Source organism: Jaculus jaculus, chromosome 2 (assembly GCF_020740685.1).
Source record: "Jaculus jaculus isolate mJacJac1 chromosome 2, mJacJac1.mat.Y.cur, whole genome shotgun sequence".
Taxonomy (NCBI): Eukaryota; Metazoa; Chordata; class Mammalia; order Rodentia; family Dipodidae; genus Jaculus; species Jaculus jaculus.
Genome location: NC_059103.1, coordinates 28,610,749 through 28,635,874, shown reverse-complemented (window position 1 = coordinate 28,635,874; position 25,126 = coordinate 28,610,749). Strand labels below are relative to the sequence as shown.

Sequence of the window (25,126 nt, the reverse complement as noted above, 5' to 3'; positions counted from 1 at the left end):
TGGAGAAGGCCAGCTGCTATACTCTGCTCTGCTGCACTCGGCTCACAGTGGCTACTGCCATTTATTTATTTATTTTTGTAGGACTGACCTGAAGTCTTCATGTATGCTATGCAAGTGTTCTATAGTCAACTATTCTGAGTTATATCCGGCTATTACTGCCTTGTCAGTAGGCTTAGCCCAGGAGCCTGTGCACATTGAATGCAGTTCCCCATTTTCTTTTGTCCGCAGTCCTGAAGAAGGCTAGCACATCTTTGCTTCCTGAAACTGCAGTGCTGCCATTGCTCACTGAGCACACCTTCAGATGGAACTTTCACCACCACGCCCCACCCACCTCCCCGAACTGCAGGGTGAAGTTCTATGTTTATTTTGCTTACTGATGTATCCACTACATCTAGAACAGTGTCCGGCATACAGTGTTAAATTAAACTACCTCTGGCCCTAGTATGTGCCTGTCCTTTGAGTCTTTAGGTCACAACTACAAACTAATCACCAGCTTTGTTGTGTTCCCCAAAGGTCATGCCTTAGAAATTTAGTCACCATGACAACAGCACTCACAATAGGGCCTTCAAGAGTTGATTCAGTCCTGGGGCCTCTGCTTTCATGAAGGAATTCATACCATTACCATAGGAGTAGGTTTCTGAAAACAGATGAATTTGGTCTCTCCCTAACCAGGTATTTGGATTCTTTCCTTCCCTTTTGCTGCAGGAAGAAACAAAATAAACATCTATGCCAGTTATGGACCTCTGTATCATGAATTTTCCAGTATCTGGAATGGAAAAAAATCTCAGTTCTTTATAAATAATGCAGTCAGGTATTGTAATTAGAGCAGCAAAAATTTAGTGTGCTAACTAACTGAAAGTCCAACTCCTACTTTAAGGGGTATAGCTGACCCCCCACTCGACCCTAGGCAGCCAAGTGATCAGACTACATTCAAATAAAACAAACCCAGCTGCAGCCAATCAGGCTGTCTTGTTTCTCATTTTGGTTTTCTATCCATGGATGTGGCAACACAGAACTCTTTGAGTCCCTGCTGCTTCTCAGGGGTGCTTGATTCATGAATCATCCTTTGCTCAATTAAACTCTGCTAAATTTAGTGTAAAGTTTCTATTTTTGCAGGAGGTTCTCAAACATCAGTTGAATGGATGAATAAACAGAGGCATAGAAAACTTTGTATGGAGTTACTAAAGAACTATTTTATCACTTGGATGATGGGCTAAGAAAAGTATGCATTGAGACTCTGAGAAATGCTACTTCTACTTAAATTGTGTATCACTTTAACATGTTCTGAAATATATCAGTATTTAAGTGAGTAATAAGAAAATACATCCACTCAAAAAGGTAGGAGAAACTGAGGGTGTTAGAAGAAACATGAAAAGAAGTAAAGAATAAAAATGAAACCAGTGGGCATTGAAAATGGGTAGAAACTAGGCATGGTGATACATACTTATAATCCCAGCATTTGGGAGGCACACGAAGAACAAGTTCAAGACCATCTTGGGCTACACAAAGGTGACTATCTACAAAAACGAAATGAAGTATAAAAGAAAAAGTAAAGCAAAGGTCTGGGTGGAGTCAGAGCAGGCAGATGGAGGAGAGAATGGAAGAAGGGGAGGAAAAACCCAAACGTGATATGTTACAAAGAAGCCATATGGAAACCTGTTTTTTAGTTAATTAAAAATATAATTAAAAAAAAGAAAGAGTTTGGGTAGAATTACATTGTGGGAGTCTATAATGCTATATTGCGAAACCATAAGATGTTACAGGAAAATCCCATTCCCAGGGGTAGCATTCCTCCCAATGACTTTTTGGTCAGAGAGGCCCCTGAAGCCTTTCCAGTCATAGGCTTTTGACTAGGTTCTCAGTATCAGGCATGAATTCTCTTCTATGAAGTAGGCCTCAAATACAATCTGAGAGGTGTTGGTTGCCCCCATATAAACATGCCACTATTGCACTAGTGGACATAGCTTGCTTAGCTTGCCAGTTTCATAGTTTATGCTTTCTAGTATGGTGACCATTACTCAATAAGGAGGACACTTCTAGCTCAGCTCTAGGTTGATTTCTCAATAACCTACAATCAAAGTGTGTGGTCTCTTTGGTAATAAGAGTCTTACCATCTAGTTCTGATGGGCAACAAAGAGTCTTGGCAATAATTTGTAATGTTTTGCAAGCTTCAGGGGCCTCTCTGACCATGTTAAAATATGTTCTTTAAAAAAGTGCTCAAACATACTCTTTTCATACAACCTCTTAAATTAGCTAATGAAGATCTACTTGAAGAATTTCAGTATAGAGGGGAAGAGCCAAGCAGGGGACAAAAGAGGGTATTGTGAGGGGATAATGATCAAATTACATTATGTTCATTTATGTATTTTTTCAATAAAGAATAATATAAAACACTGAAAAGCAGCAGATAGATTTCTGTTCAAACAGATCCACAGATAATCAGGACTAACATCATCAAAGCTTTGAAGACACAGTGTAGGATATTATTAGCCAAGTGTGAATGGATCTAGTGCGTTGATAGAGAATGGCAGTCTATGCTTAAAATTTAGGTTGAATTCTATTCTGGAAGGTGATTGATCTTGATCTTTTCCCCCGACTGGCTGTTAATCCTGTGCTAATCAGAACAAAGTCCTTCATGAGTAACTATTTGGTACTCCAAAGCTCATCTTCTCATGACCTTTCTCTTCCCCTTCTTTCAACAGTCATTTGGATGTCCAAACTACATCACAAATTACCATCCTGCCCATGATGATGGGCACTTTGGCTTCCTTTAATAATAGAGATAGTGCTTTGGGGTTAAGCTAATAATTGATAGCAATGCTCTATGTAATGTAAGCGCTGAAACACACACACACACATGTTTCACACAGTAAACTTTTGAATAAAGGAAATCTCATTTTCTGAATAATTTCATGAATAATTATTGTAATGAGAGATGTGTAAGGGACTTTAGGAGTACCCAATCCAGCTCCCTGCTTCCAGGCACATCTTTTGGAGATCAGCAAAGATAGAGGATTCTTCGACCTATTTTTAGCAGTTGCAATAGAGACAGACTACACAAGTATCCCTGTTAACTTGATTGCAAACAGAATTTGCAGACAGGGTTTAACTGTAGTCTCCTCTTTATTATACTATCACACAATAGGCAATTCATCAATTGCTCAAAAATACAGGATAAATGCCCCACAGGAAACCCTTACTCATATAACCTCATAAAACTTTAGTTTTTCTAATTTGACCCAGATGGACTAAATCTTCAGTATTTAGTACTTAGTGACTACTGGTTCTCTTAACTAATATGCAAGCAAAGTCTTTAGTGCTTAAAATGTTGCTTATATATTTTTCTTTCTCTTTTTAAATTTCATTTATTTATTTATTAGATAGAGAGAGACAAAGAGGCAGATAGAGAGAGAGAATGGGTGTGTCAGTCTTCTAACCATTGCAAACAAACTCCAGATGCATGCACTTCCTTGTGCATCTGGCTTAGGTGGGTGGGTATTGGGGAATTGAACCTGGGTCTTTAGGCTTCTCAGTCAAGCACCTTAACTGCTAAGCCATCTCTCCAGCCCAACTGCTGCTTGTATTCTTACATGAGGAACACATGTTTGTTTTTCAGTGTCTAAAATGAGAGATGAAGAAAACAGAGCAGCAAATCGTACACCAGGTCACAGATAGGTCTGGTCTCCATTTTCAGTGAGAAAACTCAGTTCTGTCTGGGAGATCATCTTCATGCAAAACATGAATGTTTCAAAATAGAAATCCTTTGATTCTAATTCTGAGAAGCAACCAACAGCAGCACCTCTGAGAAACCATTTGCCTATATGTGGTAAGGCAGGCCACCTTGCTCAAGGCGATTTCCTTCACATGAGCTAAATATTCCAAGTTAACTTTCCTTGGTGTTCAACACATGGCCTAAGGCACTCATTGGTGAGATCCTTAAAATAAGAAACTTACATACTAATTAAATTCCCAGTTTTAAACCCTAAAGGTTAGGAAACAGTGTTCTATCGATTGTCCGTGAGATATAGTACAGCACTTGTATATTTTAAAAATGTACCTTCTGTGAATGAAACCAAAACAAAGCAATTATACACTAAAACTTCTACAGGAGTTTTAAGAGTCCCTCATTTTCATCTCCTTAAACAATAACAACAACAACAAAACAAACTAAATATACAGCCTTATTTCTTGCAATCTCTTGCAATGTAGACAAATGTTTATTAGCTCCCATAGTAGATAACTTAGGTCAAAAGCAGAAGTACCACTTCTTTACTTTAGATGACTGCAGGACACTAAAATGTTGAATAATAACATTGCAAATTAATTTTTCTCTACTATGGTATAACGACCATAATTAGCAGCAAATCCTCCAGCTCTGTTTGCATGAGCAGAATTTTCCTTAATTACTCTGCAGTCTAATGATGGAGCTCAAGCCAGAGAACTCACAAAAGCCAGTGAGGCAGAAAGCAGAAGACAGCGGATTCTGTGGCCTGGATTTACTGCTCAGGAGTCCTATAGTAAACCAGCTGGAACAGACTCTATTTGTGAGGGCATTAGCATGTAAACAGTGTCAGGGGGAAGACGCATGGCTCTGCTGGCCATGCTAATGGAAAGTGATATTGAGTTTACTAATTCGGATAAGGGTGCATAGATTGCCTTTCCTCCAAAGCGCTGGGTCTGCCAGTGAAACAAATGTGTGGCCCATGTTGCAATTAATTTGATTCTTGTTCTTTTAAGGCTGTACTTGTAGATTTAATTAAAGCTTTCACACACTGGGCACATTCAGGAACGATGTGATTTTAATGGGTTTTCTTTGAATGAAGGCAGCAGTGGAAGTTATGATTCAAATGGTAACAGGCAATCATAAGACAAAGATACTTTTAATAAGAAAGTATGTTTCTTCCTACTTCCTCAGGTAGCAAGCCATTTTTTATTTTAATAAGAGAGAGCAGATTGCATTTTCTCCAGAGTTTATTACCCCCCTCTGCTTATTGAGTTATGATTTCTGAAGTAAATACTCCTCCACATGTTGTCATACAGTGCTTATACTATTGGGCTGATAATTTCTTTCATCCAATTAACTATAACATCTTATAAATTCTGTTGGGAAACTCTAAACCCAGCTATCTTGCTTGAGCCTTTAAGTTTACTTCCACAAACATACTTAAACTTTTATTTCCTTTGTAGATAAACCAATACCCTTTGTCTGAAAGCAGTAGTTTTTTGACCAGTCTGTTTATGCCACTTAGTACAGATTGGGAGCTCTGCTTACATCAAGTATTACGAGTTGTTATGCAAATGGTAATTACTAGTAATGGGAGTACTTCAACAGCCCACAGGTCACTGTTACCTGTTTTACATTTTTCCCATCTGAAACCTTTGACACACTTGCCTTCCTCTTTGAAGGTCTCTTGATTTCTCTAACTAAAAGCGAGTTTCCCTGTGAAGTAAGTCTCCACCCATGCCTCTTGGTACTATTGTTCTTGAACTATAACAATGGCCATGGCCCATGTTTTCTACTAGACTGTCTCATATGCTGTAGAGTTCTGGGTTAGTTTGGTATTTTTTGTCTCTTCAGCACCAAGCTTAGGGTACAGGAGGAGACAACTCAAATATTCATGGAATGAATTTATGTTTCTTCCTACTTCTCCTAATCCTGACCTGAAGAGTCCTTTAAGGAGCTATACAACTTGCCAGCAAGAAAGATGTGCCCACTAGTGCAATAGTGGCATGTCTGTTATGGGGATAACCTAGTGCTCTCTGATTGGATACAAGGCCCACTCCATGAGAGGTATACATCATATACCTGTATGAAAATAACAAAATTGTTAGGAGAATAGGAACTATCTCCGTTCTCCGTGATACATTTCTTTCCTAAAAAATGTTAAAATTATTATTTTATAAATGGCTTGTTCTGATCCAATTTTTAAAAAATATTTTGTTTATTTATAAGAGAGAGAGAGAAAGAGGGAGAAGAAGGAGGAGGAGGAGGAAGGGAGAGAATGGGTGTGGTAGGGCCTTCTGCCACTTCAAACAAACTCCAGACCATGAGCATTGGGAACTGAACCCAGGTTCTTAGGCTTCTCAGGCAAGCACCTTAACCATTGGGTCATCTCTCTAGCTCTGATCCATTTTTTTTAAAAAGATCTAGCCTTAATGTTAGACAGGAGTTTTATTGTCTCTCAAAATGATATGTAAGAATTTTATTCTGAATATGATGAAAAATCTAGATCAATCCTGATATCCCTTTTCCTGGTGATATTATTGAGTCAGGCATACAATATTGTACACCTGATGGAACTACAGGGACAGTCAGAGGAATCACACTGAATAACAAAATGATGGCCCAGTGAAGCCTCAGTCCCTCTAAACTACTTCCAGGTCTAGAGAGTTATTGTGGGTGAACACAGGGCACTAGGCTGCACCTTAACCCCCATGTCACATGCACACAGAACACAGGAGCAAGTGCTACAGCAGACCTGCCATGTTTTCTCTCAGCTCTGATTCTATTTCACTAAGACCTCAGCAGTTTCTTTGCCTGCAAAGGTCCCAGCTATTTACACAAGCAGCATTTCCTCATTTCTCATAGTTCCATGTCTATGGCAGGCCAGTGGCATCTGGTTCAATATTTCATTAAATCCCCCTGAAACTAACAGTTCAATCTATTAGAAAACTACAGGCCCTGAGCAACAGAAATTACCTTGCAGGCTGTTGTGTAGCACACCACACAGGCCATTTGCTGTGGAGACATTTGTAGCTAGTTTCTGCACATTCTGGATGCAGAAGGCATAAGCTTAACAAGCTTTCTTCAGACAGTAAACACAAAAATTGAAAAATAAAAAAAGAAAAAAAATAAGAAAGTTCCTTGGAAAAATAAAAAAGGTTATTTAGGTGTAGAATTAATTATTTCTATGGTTTTCCTTAATTATCAATGTACTGATTCCAGATTCTTTTCATGGGAATACTTTTGTGTGCAGCCATTCCCATAGCCTGCAGGTTTTCTACTTTTCTCTTGGCCCTTAGCAAATGGCAGAAGGACATTCACAAGAAAGCCCTACAAAAGGCTGTGTGAAACAGAGGATTTAGAATTAATTTTATTTTTATTTTGCTGCAGGGTGTCTGTGAGTTATGTGCAGAGGTATGAATGTACATTTTCATTTTGGACCCATTCTGATCAACAGTGGTCAATCTATTCTACCTTCAAATATAGTTGTCAAATTCTGGAAGCCTGGTACTTTTTATGGCAACAGGAGGAGAGGGCAGGAGAGGCTATGATCTCCGTGCCTTCCACTCAGTGACAATGACAGTGTCAGGGCTTGGTGCAATTAAAGTGCCTGGAGAGCTCAGATCCCCAATTCCTCAGGAATCTCCCTGCCATTTTCTGTTTTAATGAGCTCTCCCCCCAATAATGAATCTAAATCTTTTACCAATCATCATCATCATCATCATCATCATCATCATCATCATCATCATCATCAGAAAGATAGGCAAATCTTTCTGCATCACTTAAAGGGCTCCAAAAAGATTAACTATTAGCCTCAGACTGCCTTTAGGTAACCCGAGAGAAGCTTTTTGTTTTTTTGAATGACTATAGCATTAGGTGTTTGTTGTATAGAGAACAATAAAATGAAGCTTTCATAACAGCCAATGTTCAGCTCATTTATACATTTAGTGGTTTGCAGGAGCCACAGAGCATAACTCAGTGTAACTGTGCGGCTGACAGAGCCATCCATCACACCACAGTCTATTTGGGGCTGAAGACTTTCTCTAGGCCTATCACAGGTGAAGACTTCTTGCTTAGTGGAGCTCACCTAGCTGCACCAGAAAAATGCAATGTTACTTTTGTGTCATGGAGTTAGTGTTACTGCATCACTTGGTTTCTGACATCACTCAGATACCAGTGTCTTCACTCAGTTACTGATATCACCACTTGGCTACCGATACCACTTGGACACTGATGTCAAGTACTTACATCACTCATTTAAGCAGGCATCAGAAAATGCACAAGACAGTGATTTACACAGAAACTAGAAACCAGCTGTGGATTCCTCTCTGCAGACCAAACACTTTACTTAACTGGGTGTGTGCTTTTTTTCCCTCTATGAAAAGAAAGGTTAGAAAGGGACTCTTCCAAGATTCTTCCTTGCTCTTGAAATGCTTTCCACAACATAGAAATGTAAAATGCTAAGTCAAGTTTTCAAATTACACCATTGTTTTATGAAAAAGTAATTACAGAACAAAAAAAATGGACCCAACATGATAAAAATCACATTTTTAGAAAACTAGTATCCATCCAGGCTTTATGAATATATATTTTTGGTTAGATGAGACTGGGAGTCTTCAGGGTGGTATGGCCATAGACCAAAATCACATCAGAATCCAGTCCATGTGATTCCGGAATACTAAATAAATGTATAGACATATATACATATATCATGCCTTAAGCAAAATCCTTTCAAGTCTATAAATTATATAGAATCTAATGATAGCAAAAAAATAGACATTTTTGTTTTTGTTTTTTCTTCTTTTAAATAAAGTTCTAAATCACTGCTATATGAAAGAGTTGCATGGAAGCTCACTTTAGGAAGCATGCACTCAGATAAGAAAGCAGTTGTTTGAAATGGATCTGTTACTTTTACTTACTTCTTACCTCCCCACAAAACCCAAAGATTTTAGAATGTTAATTTGCTAGAGTAGTTATTTTTTTCCAGATTTACTATATTTTTGAAGAAGCAGTATTTGGGGCAGTTTCTGATAACACATTTTTGCATAATAGGACTTCTCCATAAATTCACTTTCAAGGTGAAGAGAAAGAAAATGAACAGAAAATGACAGGAGAAAATAGGAGCCTTGGTGATGAGAGCTTCTCACTGTGATATGCTAATGACACATGTCCTTCTTAGTCTTCATTTTCCTTCTAAATTCTCAGAATTTCTTTACCCAAGGAAACTATATCTTAGTGGGTTGACATGATATTTATAGACAGATTTAATTCCAAAGTCAAACAGGAAGGCAATATATTTTATTTAACTTCTGCTGAGTCTAGGCAGAACTAAATATGAATGATATGATTGTGAATCCAGATGGGTGAGCAAATGCTACTTTTATAAATTTCAACTTGACAGTCAGTCCATGGCCCCAGTGGTGTAGTGGGTATGATGGTAAGACCCAGTGTGGGGAACTCCATTGCATGTACACTTCTCATTGTGTAGATTTGCACAGGTTAAATCCCACATCATAAAATTAGTTGGAGGGTTCAGTGGCCCATCAGATTACCTTGTTTCATAAAACTTTTCACTTTTCCACTGTATTAGTAACTTAAGATTATTCTACAGCTTAGGCAGGATCTTCTTTTTCCTCCTCTAATAGCACACATAAGTGAGTGTTAATTCTGACAAAGAAAACTTGTAGATATATAAAAATATTAATACAGAACTGACTTATTTTTCTAAGTAATGAAGAATCAGCCTGAAATTTAGAAAGTTTTTTAGTGAGAAGGAAAATACTAAAAGTAAGGCTACCATAAGTACTGAGGCCAGACTGTGCATTTGCGTGGCTAGTTGACTTTTATATATTTATAATGAAACTTCAAATTATATATTTTTTTAAGAATTCTAAAAAGATGTTGCAAAGACCTAACTGTAGTTTTCCTGTTACTTAGTCCTGGCTATATAGTGGTATAAGGTTGTAAGGTTTAATGAGAAAACCAAATGGTCTGGTATAAAATTGAGATTAACTGTGATCAAAAATGAAAATGTGTTCTTGTCAAAAGTATTTCCAAATATTTTAGTAGCTTTTAGGATATACTTGGCAAAACAATCCTATAAAATACTATTGAGATATATAGCAAAACTCATATGAATGCCAATAAATATTTTTAACCATGTGCTAGATTCACTGTGCTGTCCAGAGTTGAGAAACTGAGACCAATTTCCTGCTTGGCAGAAGTTAATACTAGGGGAAAATACTTACAACTGGACTAAGCATGCAAGGATAGGGAGATCAGAGTCATAGTGCCAGCCAAAACAGTAATGTACAAATCACTCTAAGGGCTCTAAATTGCTTTCTCCCATATCTCTCTGGGAAGGCAATGTTATCTCATATCAGCTATTCTATTGTGTCATCAGGGCAAAACCTAGCAGTGGCTATTCCATATTCACTTTTCCCAACATTTTTCTTATTAGAACCACATGCTAACTGTCTAAAGATGGGGCCCACAAGCACTCATTAGTGAAATTCAACCCTCACTTTGCATGGCATCTTTTCACTCCTACCTGACACCAAATGCTGCCATACCCACAAGCAAGAGCTTCCTTGTCACCACTCTATGGAGGCACAGTGGTGACTGAGGCTGCATCAGCTGTCTCCACCCAGACTTGTGGCCTCACCTTCCTATAGCAGGTGCTAACAAGTGAGTGTGTAAGGAATAAGAGGAACACAACTGGGTCATCAAAGTAAGTGAGGCTAAGGATCATGCTTAAAAGAGCTGAGCAGGGTCCCTTTGGACAATGGAGGCACCCACAGGAAGAGTAATCTGGGTGGCAGAATCTATGGCTATGGAGCATGACAGCAGGAGGTGGAGGACCTTCATGATTTCAAGGGACCTAGAGGTTGTCACTCTGTGGTAAGGGAGGCTGCCAGGGGCATTTGGATTTTATGATATGAGCACCATTGCATTGTAAAAGTACATTTAAGAGAAAGAGTTGAGCCTCTACACTCTAGCTATGATCTGGTTTTCATTTGTTACTGGCATATTTCCAGACTATTCAGATGCTTTACAGGACAAAGGCTTCTATAGGCACCCAGGTCTCCTGTGTGTCAGCGAGCATGGCCCTTGTCTAAGCCAAGCTTCAAGACTGTATATCTGGACCTGGGGCACCAGCTTCTCTCTTTTTCTCTAAATGTTTAGGGTGAGAAGTAGGGGAACATGGATCACAAAATATGTCACAGATTGTTCTGATGTTTTTAATGCCAACCTGTGCTTCCTTTCTAAGCCGGAATACTATTCTACCATATTCTGTTTCTCTACTTGTCAATCAGAGGACCCTTGTGTGCCTGCTAAGTGTGCTGTGAATACTGGTGTGCAAATTATATTCACATGCAACTAGAAAGATGTTGGGCCCCAGATGTACTATCTTTTTCATTACATGCAAATGGGAAAAACAAACCTGAAAGGTGGGTTTCTGCTAGAGGGACTAGTTCAATAGACTATCTGGTCAAGTCACAAAAATTAACTAGGGAAGAGACTTCTTGGCTAACAGCCTCATCCAGTAGAGTACTTAAGTCACACTGATAAACATTTTAGAATCCAAAAATCTATTTTAATTTGTTTTTCTATATTCCACTTACTTTCCCTCTTAATTTATGGCCCTTTCATTAGAGCTATTTCATTAAACTTCATTTAATTTGATTTGTTATTTATTCAGAGCTCCAGTTAGATTGTTGAAAATTCTTCACCTATTATCACCAAAATTGCCAATGCAACATCTGAAAGAGAAATGATTGCTGAGTGCCCTTGACTGAACTAAAAACTGCTAAAGCTGATGCATGGGTCAGGACAGTAATTAAAGATGCTTTTGAGAGTTCAGAATTTTATAAATCACAGAATACATGGTATTAAAAAAACTGTAAACAATGTCTTTATGTCTTGTGTTAAGAAAAGGACCTGAAAAATCACAGAAGACTGGTATACCATACAGAATCAGATCTATTCTTCTGATCTTTGAAACTGTGAACTTGTTAATGGTCCTCATTCATCAACCACACTTTCCCTGCACAGCATCTCCCTCCACACAATGAATTGTTCTTTTACTCATATGCTTACAATGAGCTATATTTGCATGCTGATGCTTTGCTCTTAAAGTTATGGTTAATCATGAAGGTAAAGATGATATGAATGGGTTATTCATGCTGCCTTCTTTGGGGGTGGTAGTGTCCACACTTATTTGCTCTCCCTGAAAGAGCTTCTTTAACAAACTTGGCATCATAGCAGTGAAGGGCAAAGGACACTCGGAACTGATTACAGGCTGATGTAGCCTGGTCCTCACCACTGGCCAGCTGAGGGATAACGAATCCATTATATCTTGAAGGAACATTCACCAAGCTGTACTTCATCTTGAGAGAGGAAAAGTTCATAAAATCAGGGTGGCATCCTGAATTGCCATGCTAAAAAGTTATGAAAATAAAATAAAATAAAACAAAACCCCCCACAAATTTTGACTTCAAGATGTTTGGCAATAAGAAATAGAGGTTAATTGAAAATACAAATGGATAGTCATTGAAGTCATTGAAGTCATTGAAGTCAAGGCCAACAGTCAGGATAGTAGAAAATTAAGTTGATCCTAGAGTTAAGTTTGTTCAGCTCAGGCATAGAAGAAGATGCCTAAAGGAGATGAGTAGGTTGGCCTTGCCTGGCCTGGCCTCAAAAGCACACTGTGTGTGTTAATGCCACACGGACACAATAAGTAGGGCGGGAGGAGCAGGAGCCATTGAGGGTAGGTGGTGGTGCTATGTCCAATAATATGCAATACTTCCAAAATTGGCATGAAATGTCATAAAGATGGGAGGAGGCAGGAGAGTAATGGATACACAGTTGTCCCTAAGTTATCCAAAGAAGATTGCAAGTCAATGTAAATACCAAAATTCATGGCTGCTCAAGTCTGTCACATTGGGCCTAGTATCTGCATATAACCTATTTCCATCTTTACACAGCTTGGATGAAGAATAATACCTAATACCATACAAATGTCTGATAGTTGTTATATTGCAGTGTTTGGGAGACATCACTGGGAAAAAAGTATTTGTTCATTATAGAAGAATTTTCTTGTCATATTTTCAATCTGCAGTTTGTTGACTTCATATATTTGAAGGCTATAAATATAACAGGTAACTGTGTAAGAAAATACACTATTAATTTATCCGTAGAAGACACCAGCTTGATTTCTTCTTAATCTGAGGAAAAGAGTACCTATGAAAATCTAGCATGCTCTCCAAGGCTCAGGAAACACTGTGGGAGAGTAGGTTGAGAGAATGTAGAAGCCACAGGGTGAGTAGGCATACTGTGAGGTGCTGTCCTCCCAACACAAACCAACTGGTGCATTCATGAGGCCACAGTGATTACTGACACTCCCACAGGACCTTTACTGTTTTGAGTCCATCAACATTTTGACATAAAGGATGGATGTGGACAAAAGGAATTTTTGAGACAACAACATAGAGGACTTGAAAGAAGAAGGTCCTCAGTGGAATGGGGACAGGGAGAGGACAGAAGAGGATAATGTGATGGGAACACAACTAAATTACATTATGTTCCTATATTAAAGTTCCCAGTTTAAAAAAAAAATCAACAAATCAACAGGCACGGGCTAGCAATATCATTGCCAGTGACAGTCTGCCCTCTTCTACACTTGGGAGATTATTTTCAGTGACTAGAAAGATGATTCATATGAATGTAGAGTGAGAAATTGAGTCTCACAAGGGAAAGAGCTCTAAAATGAACTGTCAGAGGTTTGAGCATCCAGGTTGGATTAGAGAGATTCAGGAGTCCACAGCCATGCCAAGAGCAGAATGCAGGGCTGAGTGATGACTGTCACAGTAGGCTCCTGTGTTCCTGACCAACTGACCCCATCATTGGCAGCATACATGACAGTGAAGTCCTGTGTCTTCAAATGGGCATAAAGTAGGCTGCAGGTCAGTTTAACTGCTCGAGGGCTTCTTAGGGCTCATACAAATCTGTAGGCACTATCATCCAGAGGGTGGATGCATGGAGAGGACCACTGGTGTTGAATCAGGGGAGAAGAGAGGAAAGTACCATAGTTCGGGTTTTCAACTTGGAATTTGGGCATTCAAGCAAGTGCTACAGAGATGAAGACAATGTGCGAAAGCTACACTTGGGCCTGTGAGTATACAGGAAAGACAAAATAACCACTATTAGTTAAGATAGCTTCACCTACATTTTTGTCAATATTTTGCCTTTTTTACAAATTAGAAGCATGTTGGAACTTGAAAAGTTCATAAAGTTTTTCACCTCAGCAATATTTAAAAGGAAATAGAATATATAAAAATCACACACAAATAAATAATATATTTAAGATGTACAAATAAATATATGAATGTAAATAATTTTGAAATGTACTTTATTTTCTTATTTGCCTAAATATATTACTTAACATTTTTTCATGTCTTATAAAGTTGACATTGTCAAAAAAGTTCAAAACAATAACAAAAATTTATGTTAACACTTTGTCCTCTTTGCCATTTTTAACATTAATTCTATGTAATTTTTTTATAAATGATTATCAAAAGAACTGGTTCCAACTAAAAATAAATTTAGAATTAGGCTACAAAATTATGTTAAACAGGGCTGGAGAGGTTTACTGGTTAAAGGTACTTGCTTGTAAATTTGTGTTATAGAGATCAGGAATCTTACTCCAAGAAGTCAGATTTGAAACTGGCCAGTTTTTTCTTAGTATACACATAGTTTTTCCTTTTATTTTAAGTATTGGTAATTGTTGTTATTACTTAATAATACCAGATAAAATGGAAAAGAACTGAAGACACAGAATTAGGCAATTTGATTTACTGGACTCTGAGGTACAAGTTTCAAGAGTCATCCCAAGTAAAATAACCTTAGTTTCCATGTCGTTGGTATGCCCCACTCTACACAGAGATGAGGTCATAGCACAAACTGAAACACATGGTACTAGGAAGAATGGTCAGTTTTAGTAACACATTCATCCCTCACTTAATACCCTTGGCTAGAGCTTTAGAGGTAAGATCCACAGGAACAACATGTTTTCATTAGCTATAATAATGGATGGAGAATAAAAATGGAACTATGCTGGAACACATCCAGACCTTAACATTAGGAATCAGTAGGGACAGCTGTGCCCTGAGATGGCTGGTGAGAATTCTCACTGCTGAATGTTGTAGAAGCCCAGGGCTACCTCCTAGTCCCATGCTGTCTTGAGAACTCAGCAAGATGTCTAAGGAGTCCATCCTAACCTCCTGGGATTGTGATGATTGCTAGAGTAGGAATGAAAACAAGCTGGAGCCACAGTGCAAAAACACACTGATGACAGAAATGCTATCCTGTGTCCCCTCCTTAGTAGGAAGACCTTTGAGCAATTAGAGGGGTCTGTTTGGACACCTTTTGATCTTCAAGGTATTGTGTGTGATGGTATAGGCACCCCTCTACAACACTGTCACTTTAGCACCTCCCACATGCTTCTCTGCAAAGGGCAATATTCCATAACCCAGTCCTCCCATTGACTGAGTAGGGAATCTCAGTGGGTGGATGTGGTTTTCAGGAAGACCACTTTCACCAAGGTGACATGAGCTGGCCATCTTGATAATTACAGCTACATCATGTAATCCTGTGTATGCTTGCTCTTCTCCTGATTTGGAAACCACAACTTGAGGCATGTATGCATGAACTAGAGAAGTAGTGATAGTTTGTGCAGTAGCACTTTATAGACATTTTTAATATAGTCAATACTTATGAAGACCAGCACTTTGAAGATGCTCATTTATTTTATTCTAATGCTTTATGAAGGAAGTTCTATTTCATACCTTTGGTATGGCAAAGGCAAATTAAAAGGCACAACATGAGGTGGTTTCCCAAAGGTCAAAGAGAAGGGGGGCCTCTGAAGCAACATGTGAGCCCATATATTTGTTTTCAGATATGAGTTCTTCCCTCCATAGCTTGATAAAACTAGATAATGTGTTGCCTCTGAGGCAGTGGTTAACACTTCTTTGCTTCATAGCTGCTATAAAACTCAGCACAATTCTCTCATTTACTAAGCCACACAAAAGTGCATGGTATCCTCTTAATTTTGTTACCAGAACTTTCAGATCAACAAATGACACAAAATATGCATATCCAAAGCATTTTTTTGAGGCAAGTCCAACAGACTGGCCTTTTTTATGTGGGAGAGAGAAAGAGAGAATTGGTGCATGAGGGCTTCTAGCTTCTTCCATAGAACTTTAGATGCTTCTGCCACCTTGTGCCCATGTGCGACATTGTAGGCTTGTGTCACTTTGTGTGTCTGGCTTATGTGGGACCTGGAGAGTCAAATATGGGTTCTTAGGCTTTGCAAGCAAGCATCTTAACTGCTAAGCATTCTCTCCAGCCCTCAAAGCAATTTTAAATGCATATGTGTATGAATGTGAATGTTCATGCATGTGGGTGCACATGTGTGTATGTGTGCATGCATGCATGAATGCATGCATGCATGTATGTGTGCATGTGTGTGTATTGGTACAGGCTAAAGAAAAACCTCAATTGTTCTTCAGACATGCCATCTACCTTTATTCTTTTATTTTGAGACAAGGTTTCCCACTGGCCTGGAGCTCACCAATTAGGTTTGACTGGATGGCCTGTGAGCCCCAGAGATATGCCTGCCTTCACCTTTCCAGCACTACGATTACAAGCATGCACCACTATGCACAGAATTCTTAAATTGGTTTTGGATATCAAACTCAGGTCTTCATGCTTGCAAGAGAAGCACTTAACTAACTGAGCTATCTCTCTAGGCTCACAAAGAGATTTTTAAGGCATTTCTGTAACAGCAGGACTGGCAACAGGATTCTATTTAAATATTTTGTATTGATGGCTCACAAACAAGATGAAGGTGTGTGGTTAATGTTTCAAATATTTCAGGTCTTAAAGAAATGGTGAATTATTAGTTGATGATGGAACTGTGCTATAAGGCAATGGTTATAAACAGAACCCAAGTTTCACAGAGCAAGATGAATGTCACGCTCACTGGAGTGGGATAGTTAAAAGCTGGACACATTTTTACTTGGTCTAACCTCTGCTACCTATCACCCATGTGCTGAAGGCACAGCCCCTGAACTTCGGGGTCCTTCAGTTGTTAGTTATAAAACACAAATTATGCACATTAACTATTCCCCATAATCTGTACTGTTCTACTGTCTACACAGCATTGTCATCACCCTATCTCACGTATACCAAAGGGAGGTGGTGCATTTAAATTTATACTATTTTCAAAAAGAGGGGTGAGTTTGAACACAGGTTTGCAAGACTCTAAGGTCATGCCCCATATCATTTCCATATAATTCCCTCTAATTATACGGAAGATTGATACATAGATTTGACATCTTTTTTATTTTTAAATAAAATCAAAATAGGTCCCACAAGCCTGGCATGGTGGTTAACACCTGTAGTTCCAGTGCCAGAGAAGCAAAGGCAGAAGAATTTGAGCTTTAGGGAAGCACAGGTTATATAGTAAGACACTGTCAAAACAGTTCACAAGGAACCTCCAGTAGAAAAATGTTCAATTAAATAAACCATTAGGCTTAGCACAGAAATGGAAATTAACATAGGTGGCTAGGATCACCTCATAAATCTGGGTTAGAGAAACCATTACACATGTTAATTTGTTCAACTTTTGCAGCCTTGCTCAGCTATCCCAGATTCCTGAAGGACAGGTAGTGATCAACAGATAAGTATCTACACATCTGTGTGCACATATATCCTGTGTTATGCAAGCTATTGCACTGCTGGGATAAAAATGTCCTGCTATTAGGTTCTTATTTACCCCATTGAATGTTAAACATACATATATGTTAATCATATATATATATATGTATATATATATATGTGTGTATACACACACACACACACACACACACACACACACACACACACGTTATATAACATGGAGAAAGAAGCATCTACATATGACTTTCTCCATGTAGGTTTGCAAAGTGTGATTTTGGAACCAGAGTTTGAATTAAACATCAGACATAGGATGTTCATGGTACACAAGTCACATTTACCTATAGTCAGGGAAAGTTTTCTCTCCTATGTAAGCAAACAAAACAAGGAAACTAGATTTAATGTCAGCTTGCCTCTAGCTAGACACTTGAGGCATCTCTTTGAAAATAGGGCTTTCATCAAATTTTCTCTCTTATTGTTTTTTGTTTTATGATGTCTTCAGAAATATTTCCATTTTCATTGCGAATTTCTTTAGGTATTGTCTAAACATAATAGAATAGGTGCTTAATATGCCTCATTTATAAAATGCATGTTTGTCAAAAGGCATTATACAAAGGTGATAGGGTAAGGTGTTTCAGGATTCAGTTATGTATACTGATAGCAGGTGTTTATGTAATAGCTTAACTACCATTTGGTATAGGCAATAATTTATTGTCTAATTCATTTACTTACCTCTTTAATTATTATTTATTTTAGAAACAAGAAGATTGTCATGACTTCAAAGCCAGTTCACTCTGTAGGGCAGACTGGCCATGAACTCATGGCAATCCTTTTACCTTATCCTCCTAAATGCTATCTTTAATTATTTTTTGATAGTGGTAACTTCTGGGATTTCTATGTACCATGATGGCTAAGATAGGAATATAATTTTAATTAATATAAATGTTCTCAAACTTATGAAAGATCTACAGCAATTTTAGAACAATAGTAAATATAATTAATCATCATAAAATTGATGATGGTTACATACTAAATTCTGTCAAACATGCTATTGAGATAAATTATCTATCACCTCTGAAAAATGCTGAGAATGCAGATATTTTCATTTACACAAATACACTTAATTACCCATGGGTAAAATGATAAAAATAAATATCTATGACTAACATTATTATATGTTAATTTTGAGAATCTACTGCTATGCTATGTGGCTGTATGAAACTTTTAGGTATTTTCTTCTCATTCTACCTCAACATCAGCTGCATCAAAACACTGCTCTCTTAAAAGAGCAAGCCATTTAGTATATAGAAAGAAGAAACAGCCTTGCCTACAGAATAAAATCAAAGTAAATATATTGGTCTTAACAGAAGTTGTTTTTATTTTAAAGAAAAGATTTCATATTGTGTTAGTCCAAATGCCAAATGGAGTTGTGAGAGGTTGATGGGACAGTATAAGAAGAGCTCCTGATGGCTACATGTGATTTTGCTAAAGAATTCCATGGGTTAGTATGAGCTAAAAGATTTCCAATTTCTCTCACATGTCCATTTTGAGCAAAATAGTATTTATAGAAGGACTATCTTTCAGAACATAAAATAATGTTAGTTAAGCTAATAATTGATAATATCTCCCAATAAAATGCCAAGTAATCTCCAAAGATAAAGTCTGCAATCCACCTGCCAAGATCCATGCTTGGCATGCTGGGAAGCATAGATATTAACAGCAGGACAGACTTCCAGTGGCATTTTCAGAAATATGGCTATATTTGGTTTACTCCAACTTTTCTTGGTCCCAGTCTGTCCTTGTGATCCAGGGCATATATTTCAGTTGGCTGACTCCATCTGCTATGAGTACAGGGGAAAACCAACCAAACAAACAAACAAAAACAAAAACCCGGCTAACCAATTAATATAGAAATGAGCTCAAAATTTGATAGCATTATGTTCTATCCATTATAAAAAATGACTAATTATAGGTAGAAATCCATGCCTGATGCAGTTCCTTTCCTTTCCTATGTTTTACTCTCTTCTAATTTATATTCACCCCACTGGCTTCTTTTCAATCAAGGGTCTCTTGTTGAGTAGTGGGAAATGTGGATGAAAGACTAAGTGCTTACCAACCAACATTTCTGGGTTTGAAGTATCTGAACAAAAAACGGCATCTGGAAGGCCTACTAGGCAGTTTAAGTAATAAAACACACTAACACTCTTGTTGCACATCAATAACAATCCAAAAACTTATGTATGCTAAGTTTTAGCTATTCTGTCTAAAAACACTACTTGTGAAATTTAGACTTCAATTTTGGTGAGAAATCCTGAACAATTCAAAGTTTTCAAAATTTGTCTTACATTGACTATATCACAAATCTAAATTTTGCAAGTGCATTTATAGGCACCATATATTGGCTAATTTGTCTTAGGGAGAACATATTCTACATTTTAGCAAAAGCAGATACAGAAATGACACTTGCTGTGAAGACAAGCATTTTAAGGTTATTGTGTAGCAAATAATCATGTATAATCTGACGTGACTTATGGGTCTTCAGTCTAAAGTTATATCAAGGCCATATGTTACGATAGGCAATCTCTTCAAATGCATAATTTATAACCTAATATCAGTGACTACCTGAGAGACCGAGGTAGAAAAATGAATTAATCCAGCAGAAAAAGACCCTTGGAGGATTAGTTAACATTTAGCTAAGGTCATAAGGGCAACTGGATTACTACTTTCAACTTTCAAGCTATTCCTCAAAGAGAGCTTGCTGGATGACACAAAGATCTAATATATTTCTGGAATTTGAAATAAGTCTCTGAAATTTTCAGTTTTAGTATTGGGGTATAAAAAGTCTACTGTTGCTCAGGATTTTGATGTTTCATATCAAGAACAATAGAAAAAAATCATCAATGACCTAAATCAGGTATTTACATAAACAGTGTGGTAAGAATCAAATAAAAGTCATCCAGGGGAAAATATAAGAGATGAGTAATGAGAAAAAAAGAAGAAAGAAAATAGCTGGGCATGGTGGTGCACGTCTTTAATCCCAGCACTTGGGAGTCAGAGGTAGGAGGACCTCTGTGAGTTCGAGGCCACCCTGAAACTACATAGTGAATTCCAGGTTGGTATGGGCTAGAATGAGACCCTACCTCGAAAAACTAAAATAAATAAAGAAGGAAAGAAAGAAAGAAATAAAGAAAGAAAGAAAGAGCGAGCCAGAAAATACAAAATATGAGGCATATGCAAGAAGAAATTAAAGAAAAATAAATGAAGCCAGGCATGGTGACTCATGACAATAGTCTCCATAGCTAGGAAGCAGAGGAGGATCTTGAGTTCAAGGCCAGCCTGGGCATAGTGAGACACTGTGTAATAAAACATAAAAGAAATAAAGGTGAAGGGAGAAATTATGTATAAAAAGGAAAAAAAGTGATAAAGGCTATGAGAGATAAAGAACACACAGACTGAGGATAAAGACAGGAGCATGGGTAGGTACATAATTTGGATATGAGCTCACTTAAATATTGCTGTAACCCATTCCTGGCCTTCATCTCACTCTATAGTAACTCTGAGAGACAGAAATCATCCAACCTATGCTGAAGATTTTAAGACTATGGCATTTTTATTCCTAGCCCACAACAGTATATTCTAAATGCCAGAGAACATGCCAAGCTAATAAATGTTCAATTTTAAAATGTGCAGAGCTGAGCTCTCCATTTCTGCTCTTCAGATATGTCTTGTTCCTTCTTTACTCCATATTCGGTGGACAGTGCTAGCATTACTTGCCCAGCTGGGGACCTGGTTCTTCTGAGACTTTCCTTTATCACAAATGGCTATTAAAATTTACCCCTTACTTGCCCCCTCTACATTGTACTACAGATACATTCTACTACATACTACAACTTGCTCATTGCCTCAACATCCTAGGTTAAAATTAGCTAATGTCAGGGCTGGAGAGATGGCTTAGTGGTTAAGGTATTGTCTGTGAAGCTTAAGGACCCATGTTTGATTCCCCAGTAGCCATGTAAGCCAGATGCAGAAAGTGGCACATACATCTGGAGTTCATGTTCAGTGGCTAGGAAGCCTGGTATGTCCATTCTTTCTCTCATAAATAAAAATAAAATGTTAAAAAATTAGCTGATGTTATTAATTGCCTAAGGATATCAGCATATTTCATGACCCAGTCCAACCTCCTTACATGGCTAGAACAACCTTCAAGACCTTACTCTGCCAAACTTTCCTCCTCCACCTCCTCCTTGCATGACCTCATTCCTGTTCCAGGGCTGTAATAACTGCTTTTAAACTATAAAGAAAAACAGCGAGAGCTATGTATTTCCTCTTTTTGAAAACATCTGTCATATTGCTTCTTATCATATTTTAAAAATGTTGTACATTTTATATAAATTGAAGACTTTATTATTAAGTTTGCTTTTTAAAAATTATTTTATTTATTTATTTATTTGAAAGTGACAGACAGAGAGAGAAACAGGCAGAGAGAGAGAGAGAGAGAGAGAGAGAGAGAGAGAGAGAGAGAGAGAGAGAGTGAGAGAGAGAATGGGCACACCAGGGCCTCCAGCCACTGCAAAGGAACTCCAGACGCGTGTGCCCCCTTGTGCATCTGGCTAACATGGGTCCTGGGGAATCAAGCCTCGAACCGGGGTCCTTAGGCTTCACAGGCAAGTGTTTAACCGCTAAGCCATCTCTCCAGCCCTTAAGTTTGCTTTTTACTTGTTTTCACAAAACAGTGATTTTTTTTTTTTTTAAGAATGGAAGGAAAGAATCACTTTTATAGCTAGAGCTAATGATTTCTCCTGCCAACAATTTCTCCACTAGGCAGAGTCATATTATAATACTGAACTTGCTCCAATGACTTGTCCTTTTACACATGAGGTCCCTGTATTATTTTTTGACGGTGATCTTTGAAATTGCTTTCTCATGGGTCATTCTGTTAATTGCCCCAGCATGACGATACCTACAAGTAAGATGGTCTCCATAAATTCTGTTCTCATCATCATCTTCATTATACTGCAAAGGAGAGTCTTCCTCACATCCTCGAGAACATCAAATATGAGATCACGTGAGTCTAAATTCTAAACACTTATTGGTGAATAAGTGTTTAGGATTTGACAGAGCTTTTCTACCATGCTATCAGAAGATGCATCATTCTTACATGGTGATGCATAATATTTTCACATATTCATAGAAAGCTCCAGCCATTTAATCGAAATTTCTGTACCCTAACCTTAACTGTTACATGATGAAACACATTTACCATCACAGAGCCAACGATGTCTCTTGGCCATCAGGGCCAACCCAGTTAAGGGATATTTTCACACATGCAAATAACCTGGAAAACAATGTATGGAACTACATTTTAGCAACTAGCTAGAAACTCACCTCTTCTTCATGACCAGCACAACTCCAAGAAATATGATTACAAACAGCAAGATGCCAGCTATGACACCAGCAATTTTAACCGTGTGATCGGTTTGTTTTTCGGGTTCTGGGACTGGTTTTGGAGTGGCAGCTCCTGAAGATTAGAGGAAACAAAACAGGAGAGGGGGAGGTAAGAGAGAATAAAGATGTTACATTTAAAAATTTTTTGCTGCATTTAACAGAATAATAAGACTTATCAGAGCCAGCAGACAGACAAGCTTTAGTTTTTTTTGAACAGCTTTCATATGCACTGAAAGGACCATAATTGTTCACGTTGATCTTCAACATTTCATGAAACCACAGCACACCCATGCCTGACCCCTTTATAAGAGACTCTTCTCAAATACAGTTTTTAAATATTTTTATCTCTTTTAGCTCTTGCTCTTTCTTCCACTTAAGAACTTGCTAACAACACAATAGCAATCCTTAAGCATTTATCCAAATTTGATTTGCTGGAACAGTTTCCTCAATTATTTTTCATAAGTGAAGCAATAATTCCATAACATATTAGCCCAAACACCTGGAAAAGTGAGATAAGCTCATTTACCACGCATTTTACCAGCAATTGTGTTCCTTTTTTTTTTTGTTGTTGTTTTCAACACAATAGAGTTACCCCCCTGCCTTGGAAATCTGAATCTAGGTCACATCTGGTAGGCAAAAGGCTCCTTCTAAGCAATTTATTCACAAAGTGGGAAGCAGCTGGTGATCATACCATTGGCACCCACATTTAATATCTGTTTAAATGAGATAACCAGGACCTCTGAGTGGCAGCCATGTCTCAGCTCTCTTGTCTGCCCATTTCTCACACACTGTTTGTCCTGCTTATGATATAATGTGATGGAATATCAAATCTATGTCTGATGAAATATCCATTTCCTCTGCTAAATGAATTCAGGATGAAAAAAAATTACAAGTATAATGTTCAATTCAGCAAGTAGAATCCATTTTCAGGGCTTTTCTTTGCCTAACATGATGGCAAGTGTCAGAGCCACCATGCCACCCTTACGAGGCAGACAAAGGAGTTCCATAGGTAAACTTTTTGCCCAAGGTTGTTCTCTCTTTATAGCTTTCTTGGTCAAAATGTAATGGTGAAGGAATGCTTGTAGCAGCCATTTCCCCCCATCCCCATTGGGTTTCTATCAATACATTCCTTAGTACTTGGATATCTGAGCTGTCACTTCATCTGTGTTCCTATGCATAGCACACTGTGAAAATTTTTAAATGACTCATCATGGGATATGATCAGTGGTAGGTTGTAACTGTTCATGTGTTCATTGCTCTGGGAACAAACAATGTTTCCTTTCTACTAAACTCATATTAAGATTTAATCTGAGAGACCTTGCATTCTGGGCATGACTATGGCTGAGGTGAAGAGGCTAGACAAGATAAGAGGTGGAAGATCTAAGGACATACCAACTTCTGTTTCTATGGAAGATGCACAATTTGGTAGCATAAGTGTCCCAGGCAATCTATGTACTAGATCCAAGTGTCTGCTTGGCTCTTGCTGGGTCCTAGCCAAGAGAATAAAGAAGCAAGACCTTCCACTCAAGCGCCATCACTCATCAGTCTTATGTATTGGGTAAAATCCTTCAGGAGGAGGCTTTCCAGACCACTAATTTCTGACCATGTCCAGAGGATGTCCTGCTATTTTGCTCCAATGAATAGTGCGCAAACCAAATGCTCAAAGTGTGAATGGTAAGTATTTTACAATGATTACGGCTCACATATACTACTCAATCACCCACGTGGAACACAGAACCAGGCAGTGGATATGGAGGAAGTTATTACATTAAACAAATTGCTAAAAAATCAAAAATGAAACAAGGATGTGGTTCAGAGATGAAAAATTAAACAGACAAAGAGTAATATTGCAAATATAGAAATTTAAGTCCAACAATTTTCTATTTTGATTCTGTATTCAATTTTTAAAATGAAACTTGTTATAAATAAATCTATGTTCTTCTAAATAGTGAAATACTGGAAGCCATTCAGTTGATTTCATTAGCCTAAGGTTATCAGTTCTCCAAATATAAAGTATAAACCATTTGAAGAATATTTTAAATTCTTAATAAATTATGCAAGTAAATGTAATAATTAGGAAATAAAATGTTTTCAGTTAAAAAAATTAATCAGGGGCTGCAGAGATGGCTCAGCCATTAAGGCACTTAAATGCAGAGCCAACAGACTCAAGTTCAGTTCCCCATGGCCCATGTAAAGACTGATGCACAAATTGGCACATGC

The 25,126-nt window shown here is 37.9% G+C and overlaps 1 protein-coding gene across 14 annotated transcripts in view; it reads right to left on the bottom strand.

Moving 5' to 3' along the window:
• Window positions 1–25,126, bottom strand: part of Ptprm (protein tyrosine phosphatase receptor type M) — an 849,143-nt gene that overhangs the window by 261,021 nt on the left and 562,996 nt on the right. For all 14 annotated transcript variants that reach the window (XM_045144750.1, XM_045144751.1, XM_045144752.1 and 11 more), the window contains one exon: window positions 22,847–22,979. In XM_045144750.1, coding sequence (XP_045000685.1) covers window positions 22,847–22,979 — 133 coding nt within the window. The remainder of the gene's footprint in view (window positions 1–22,846; window positions 22,980–25,126) is intronic.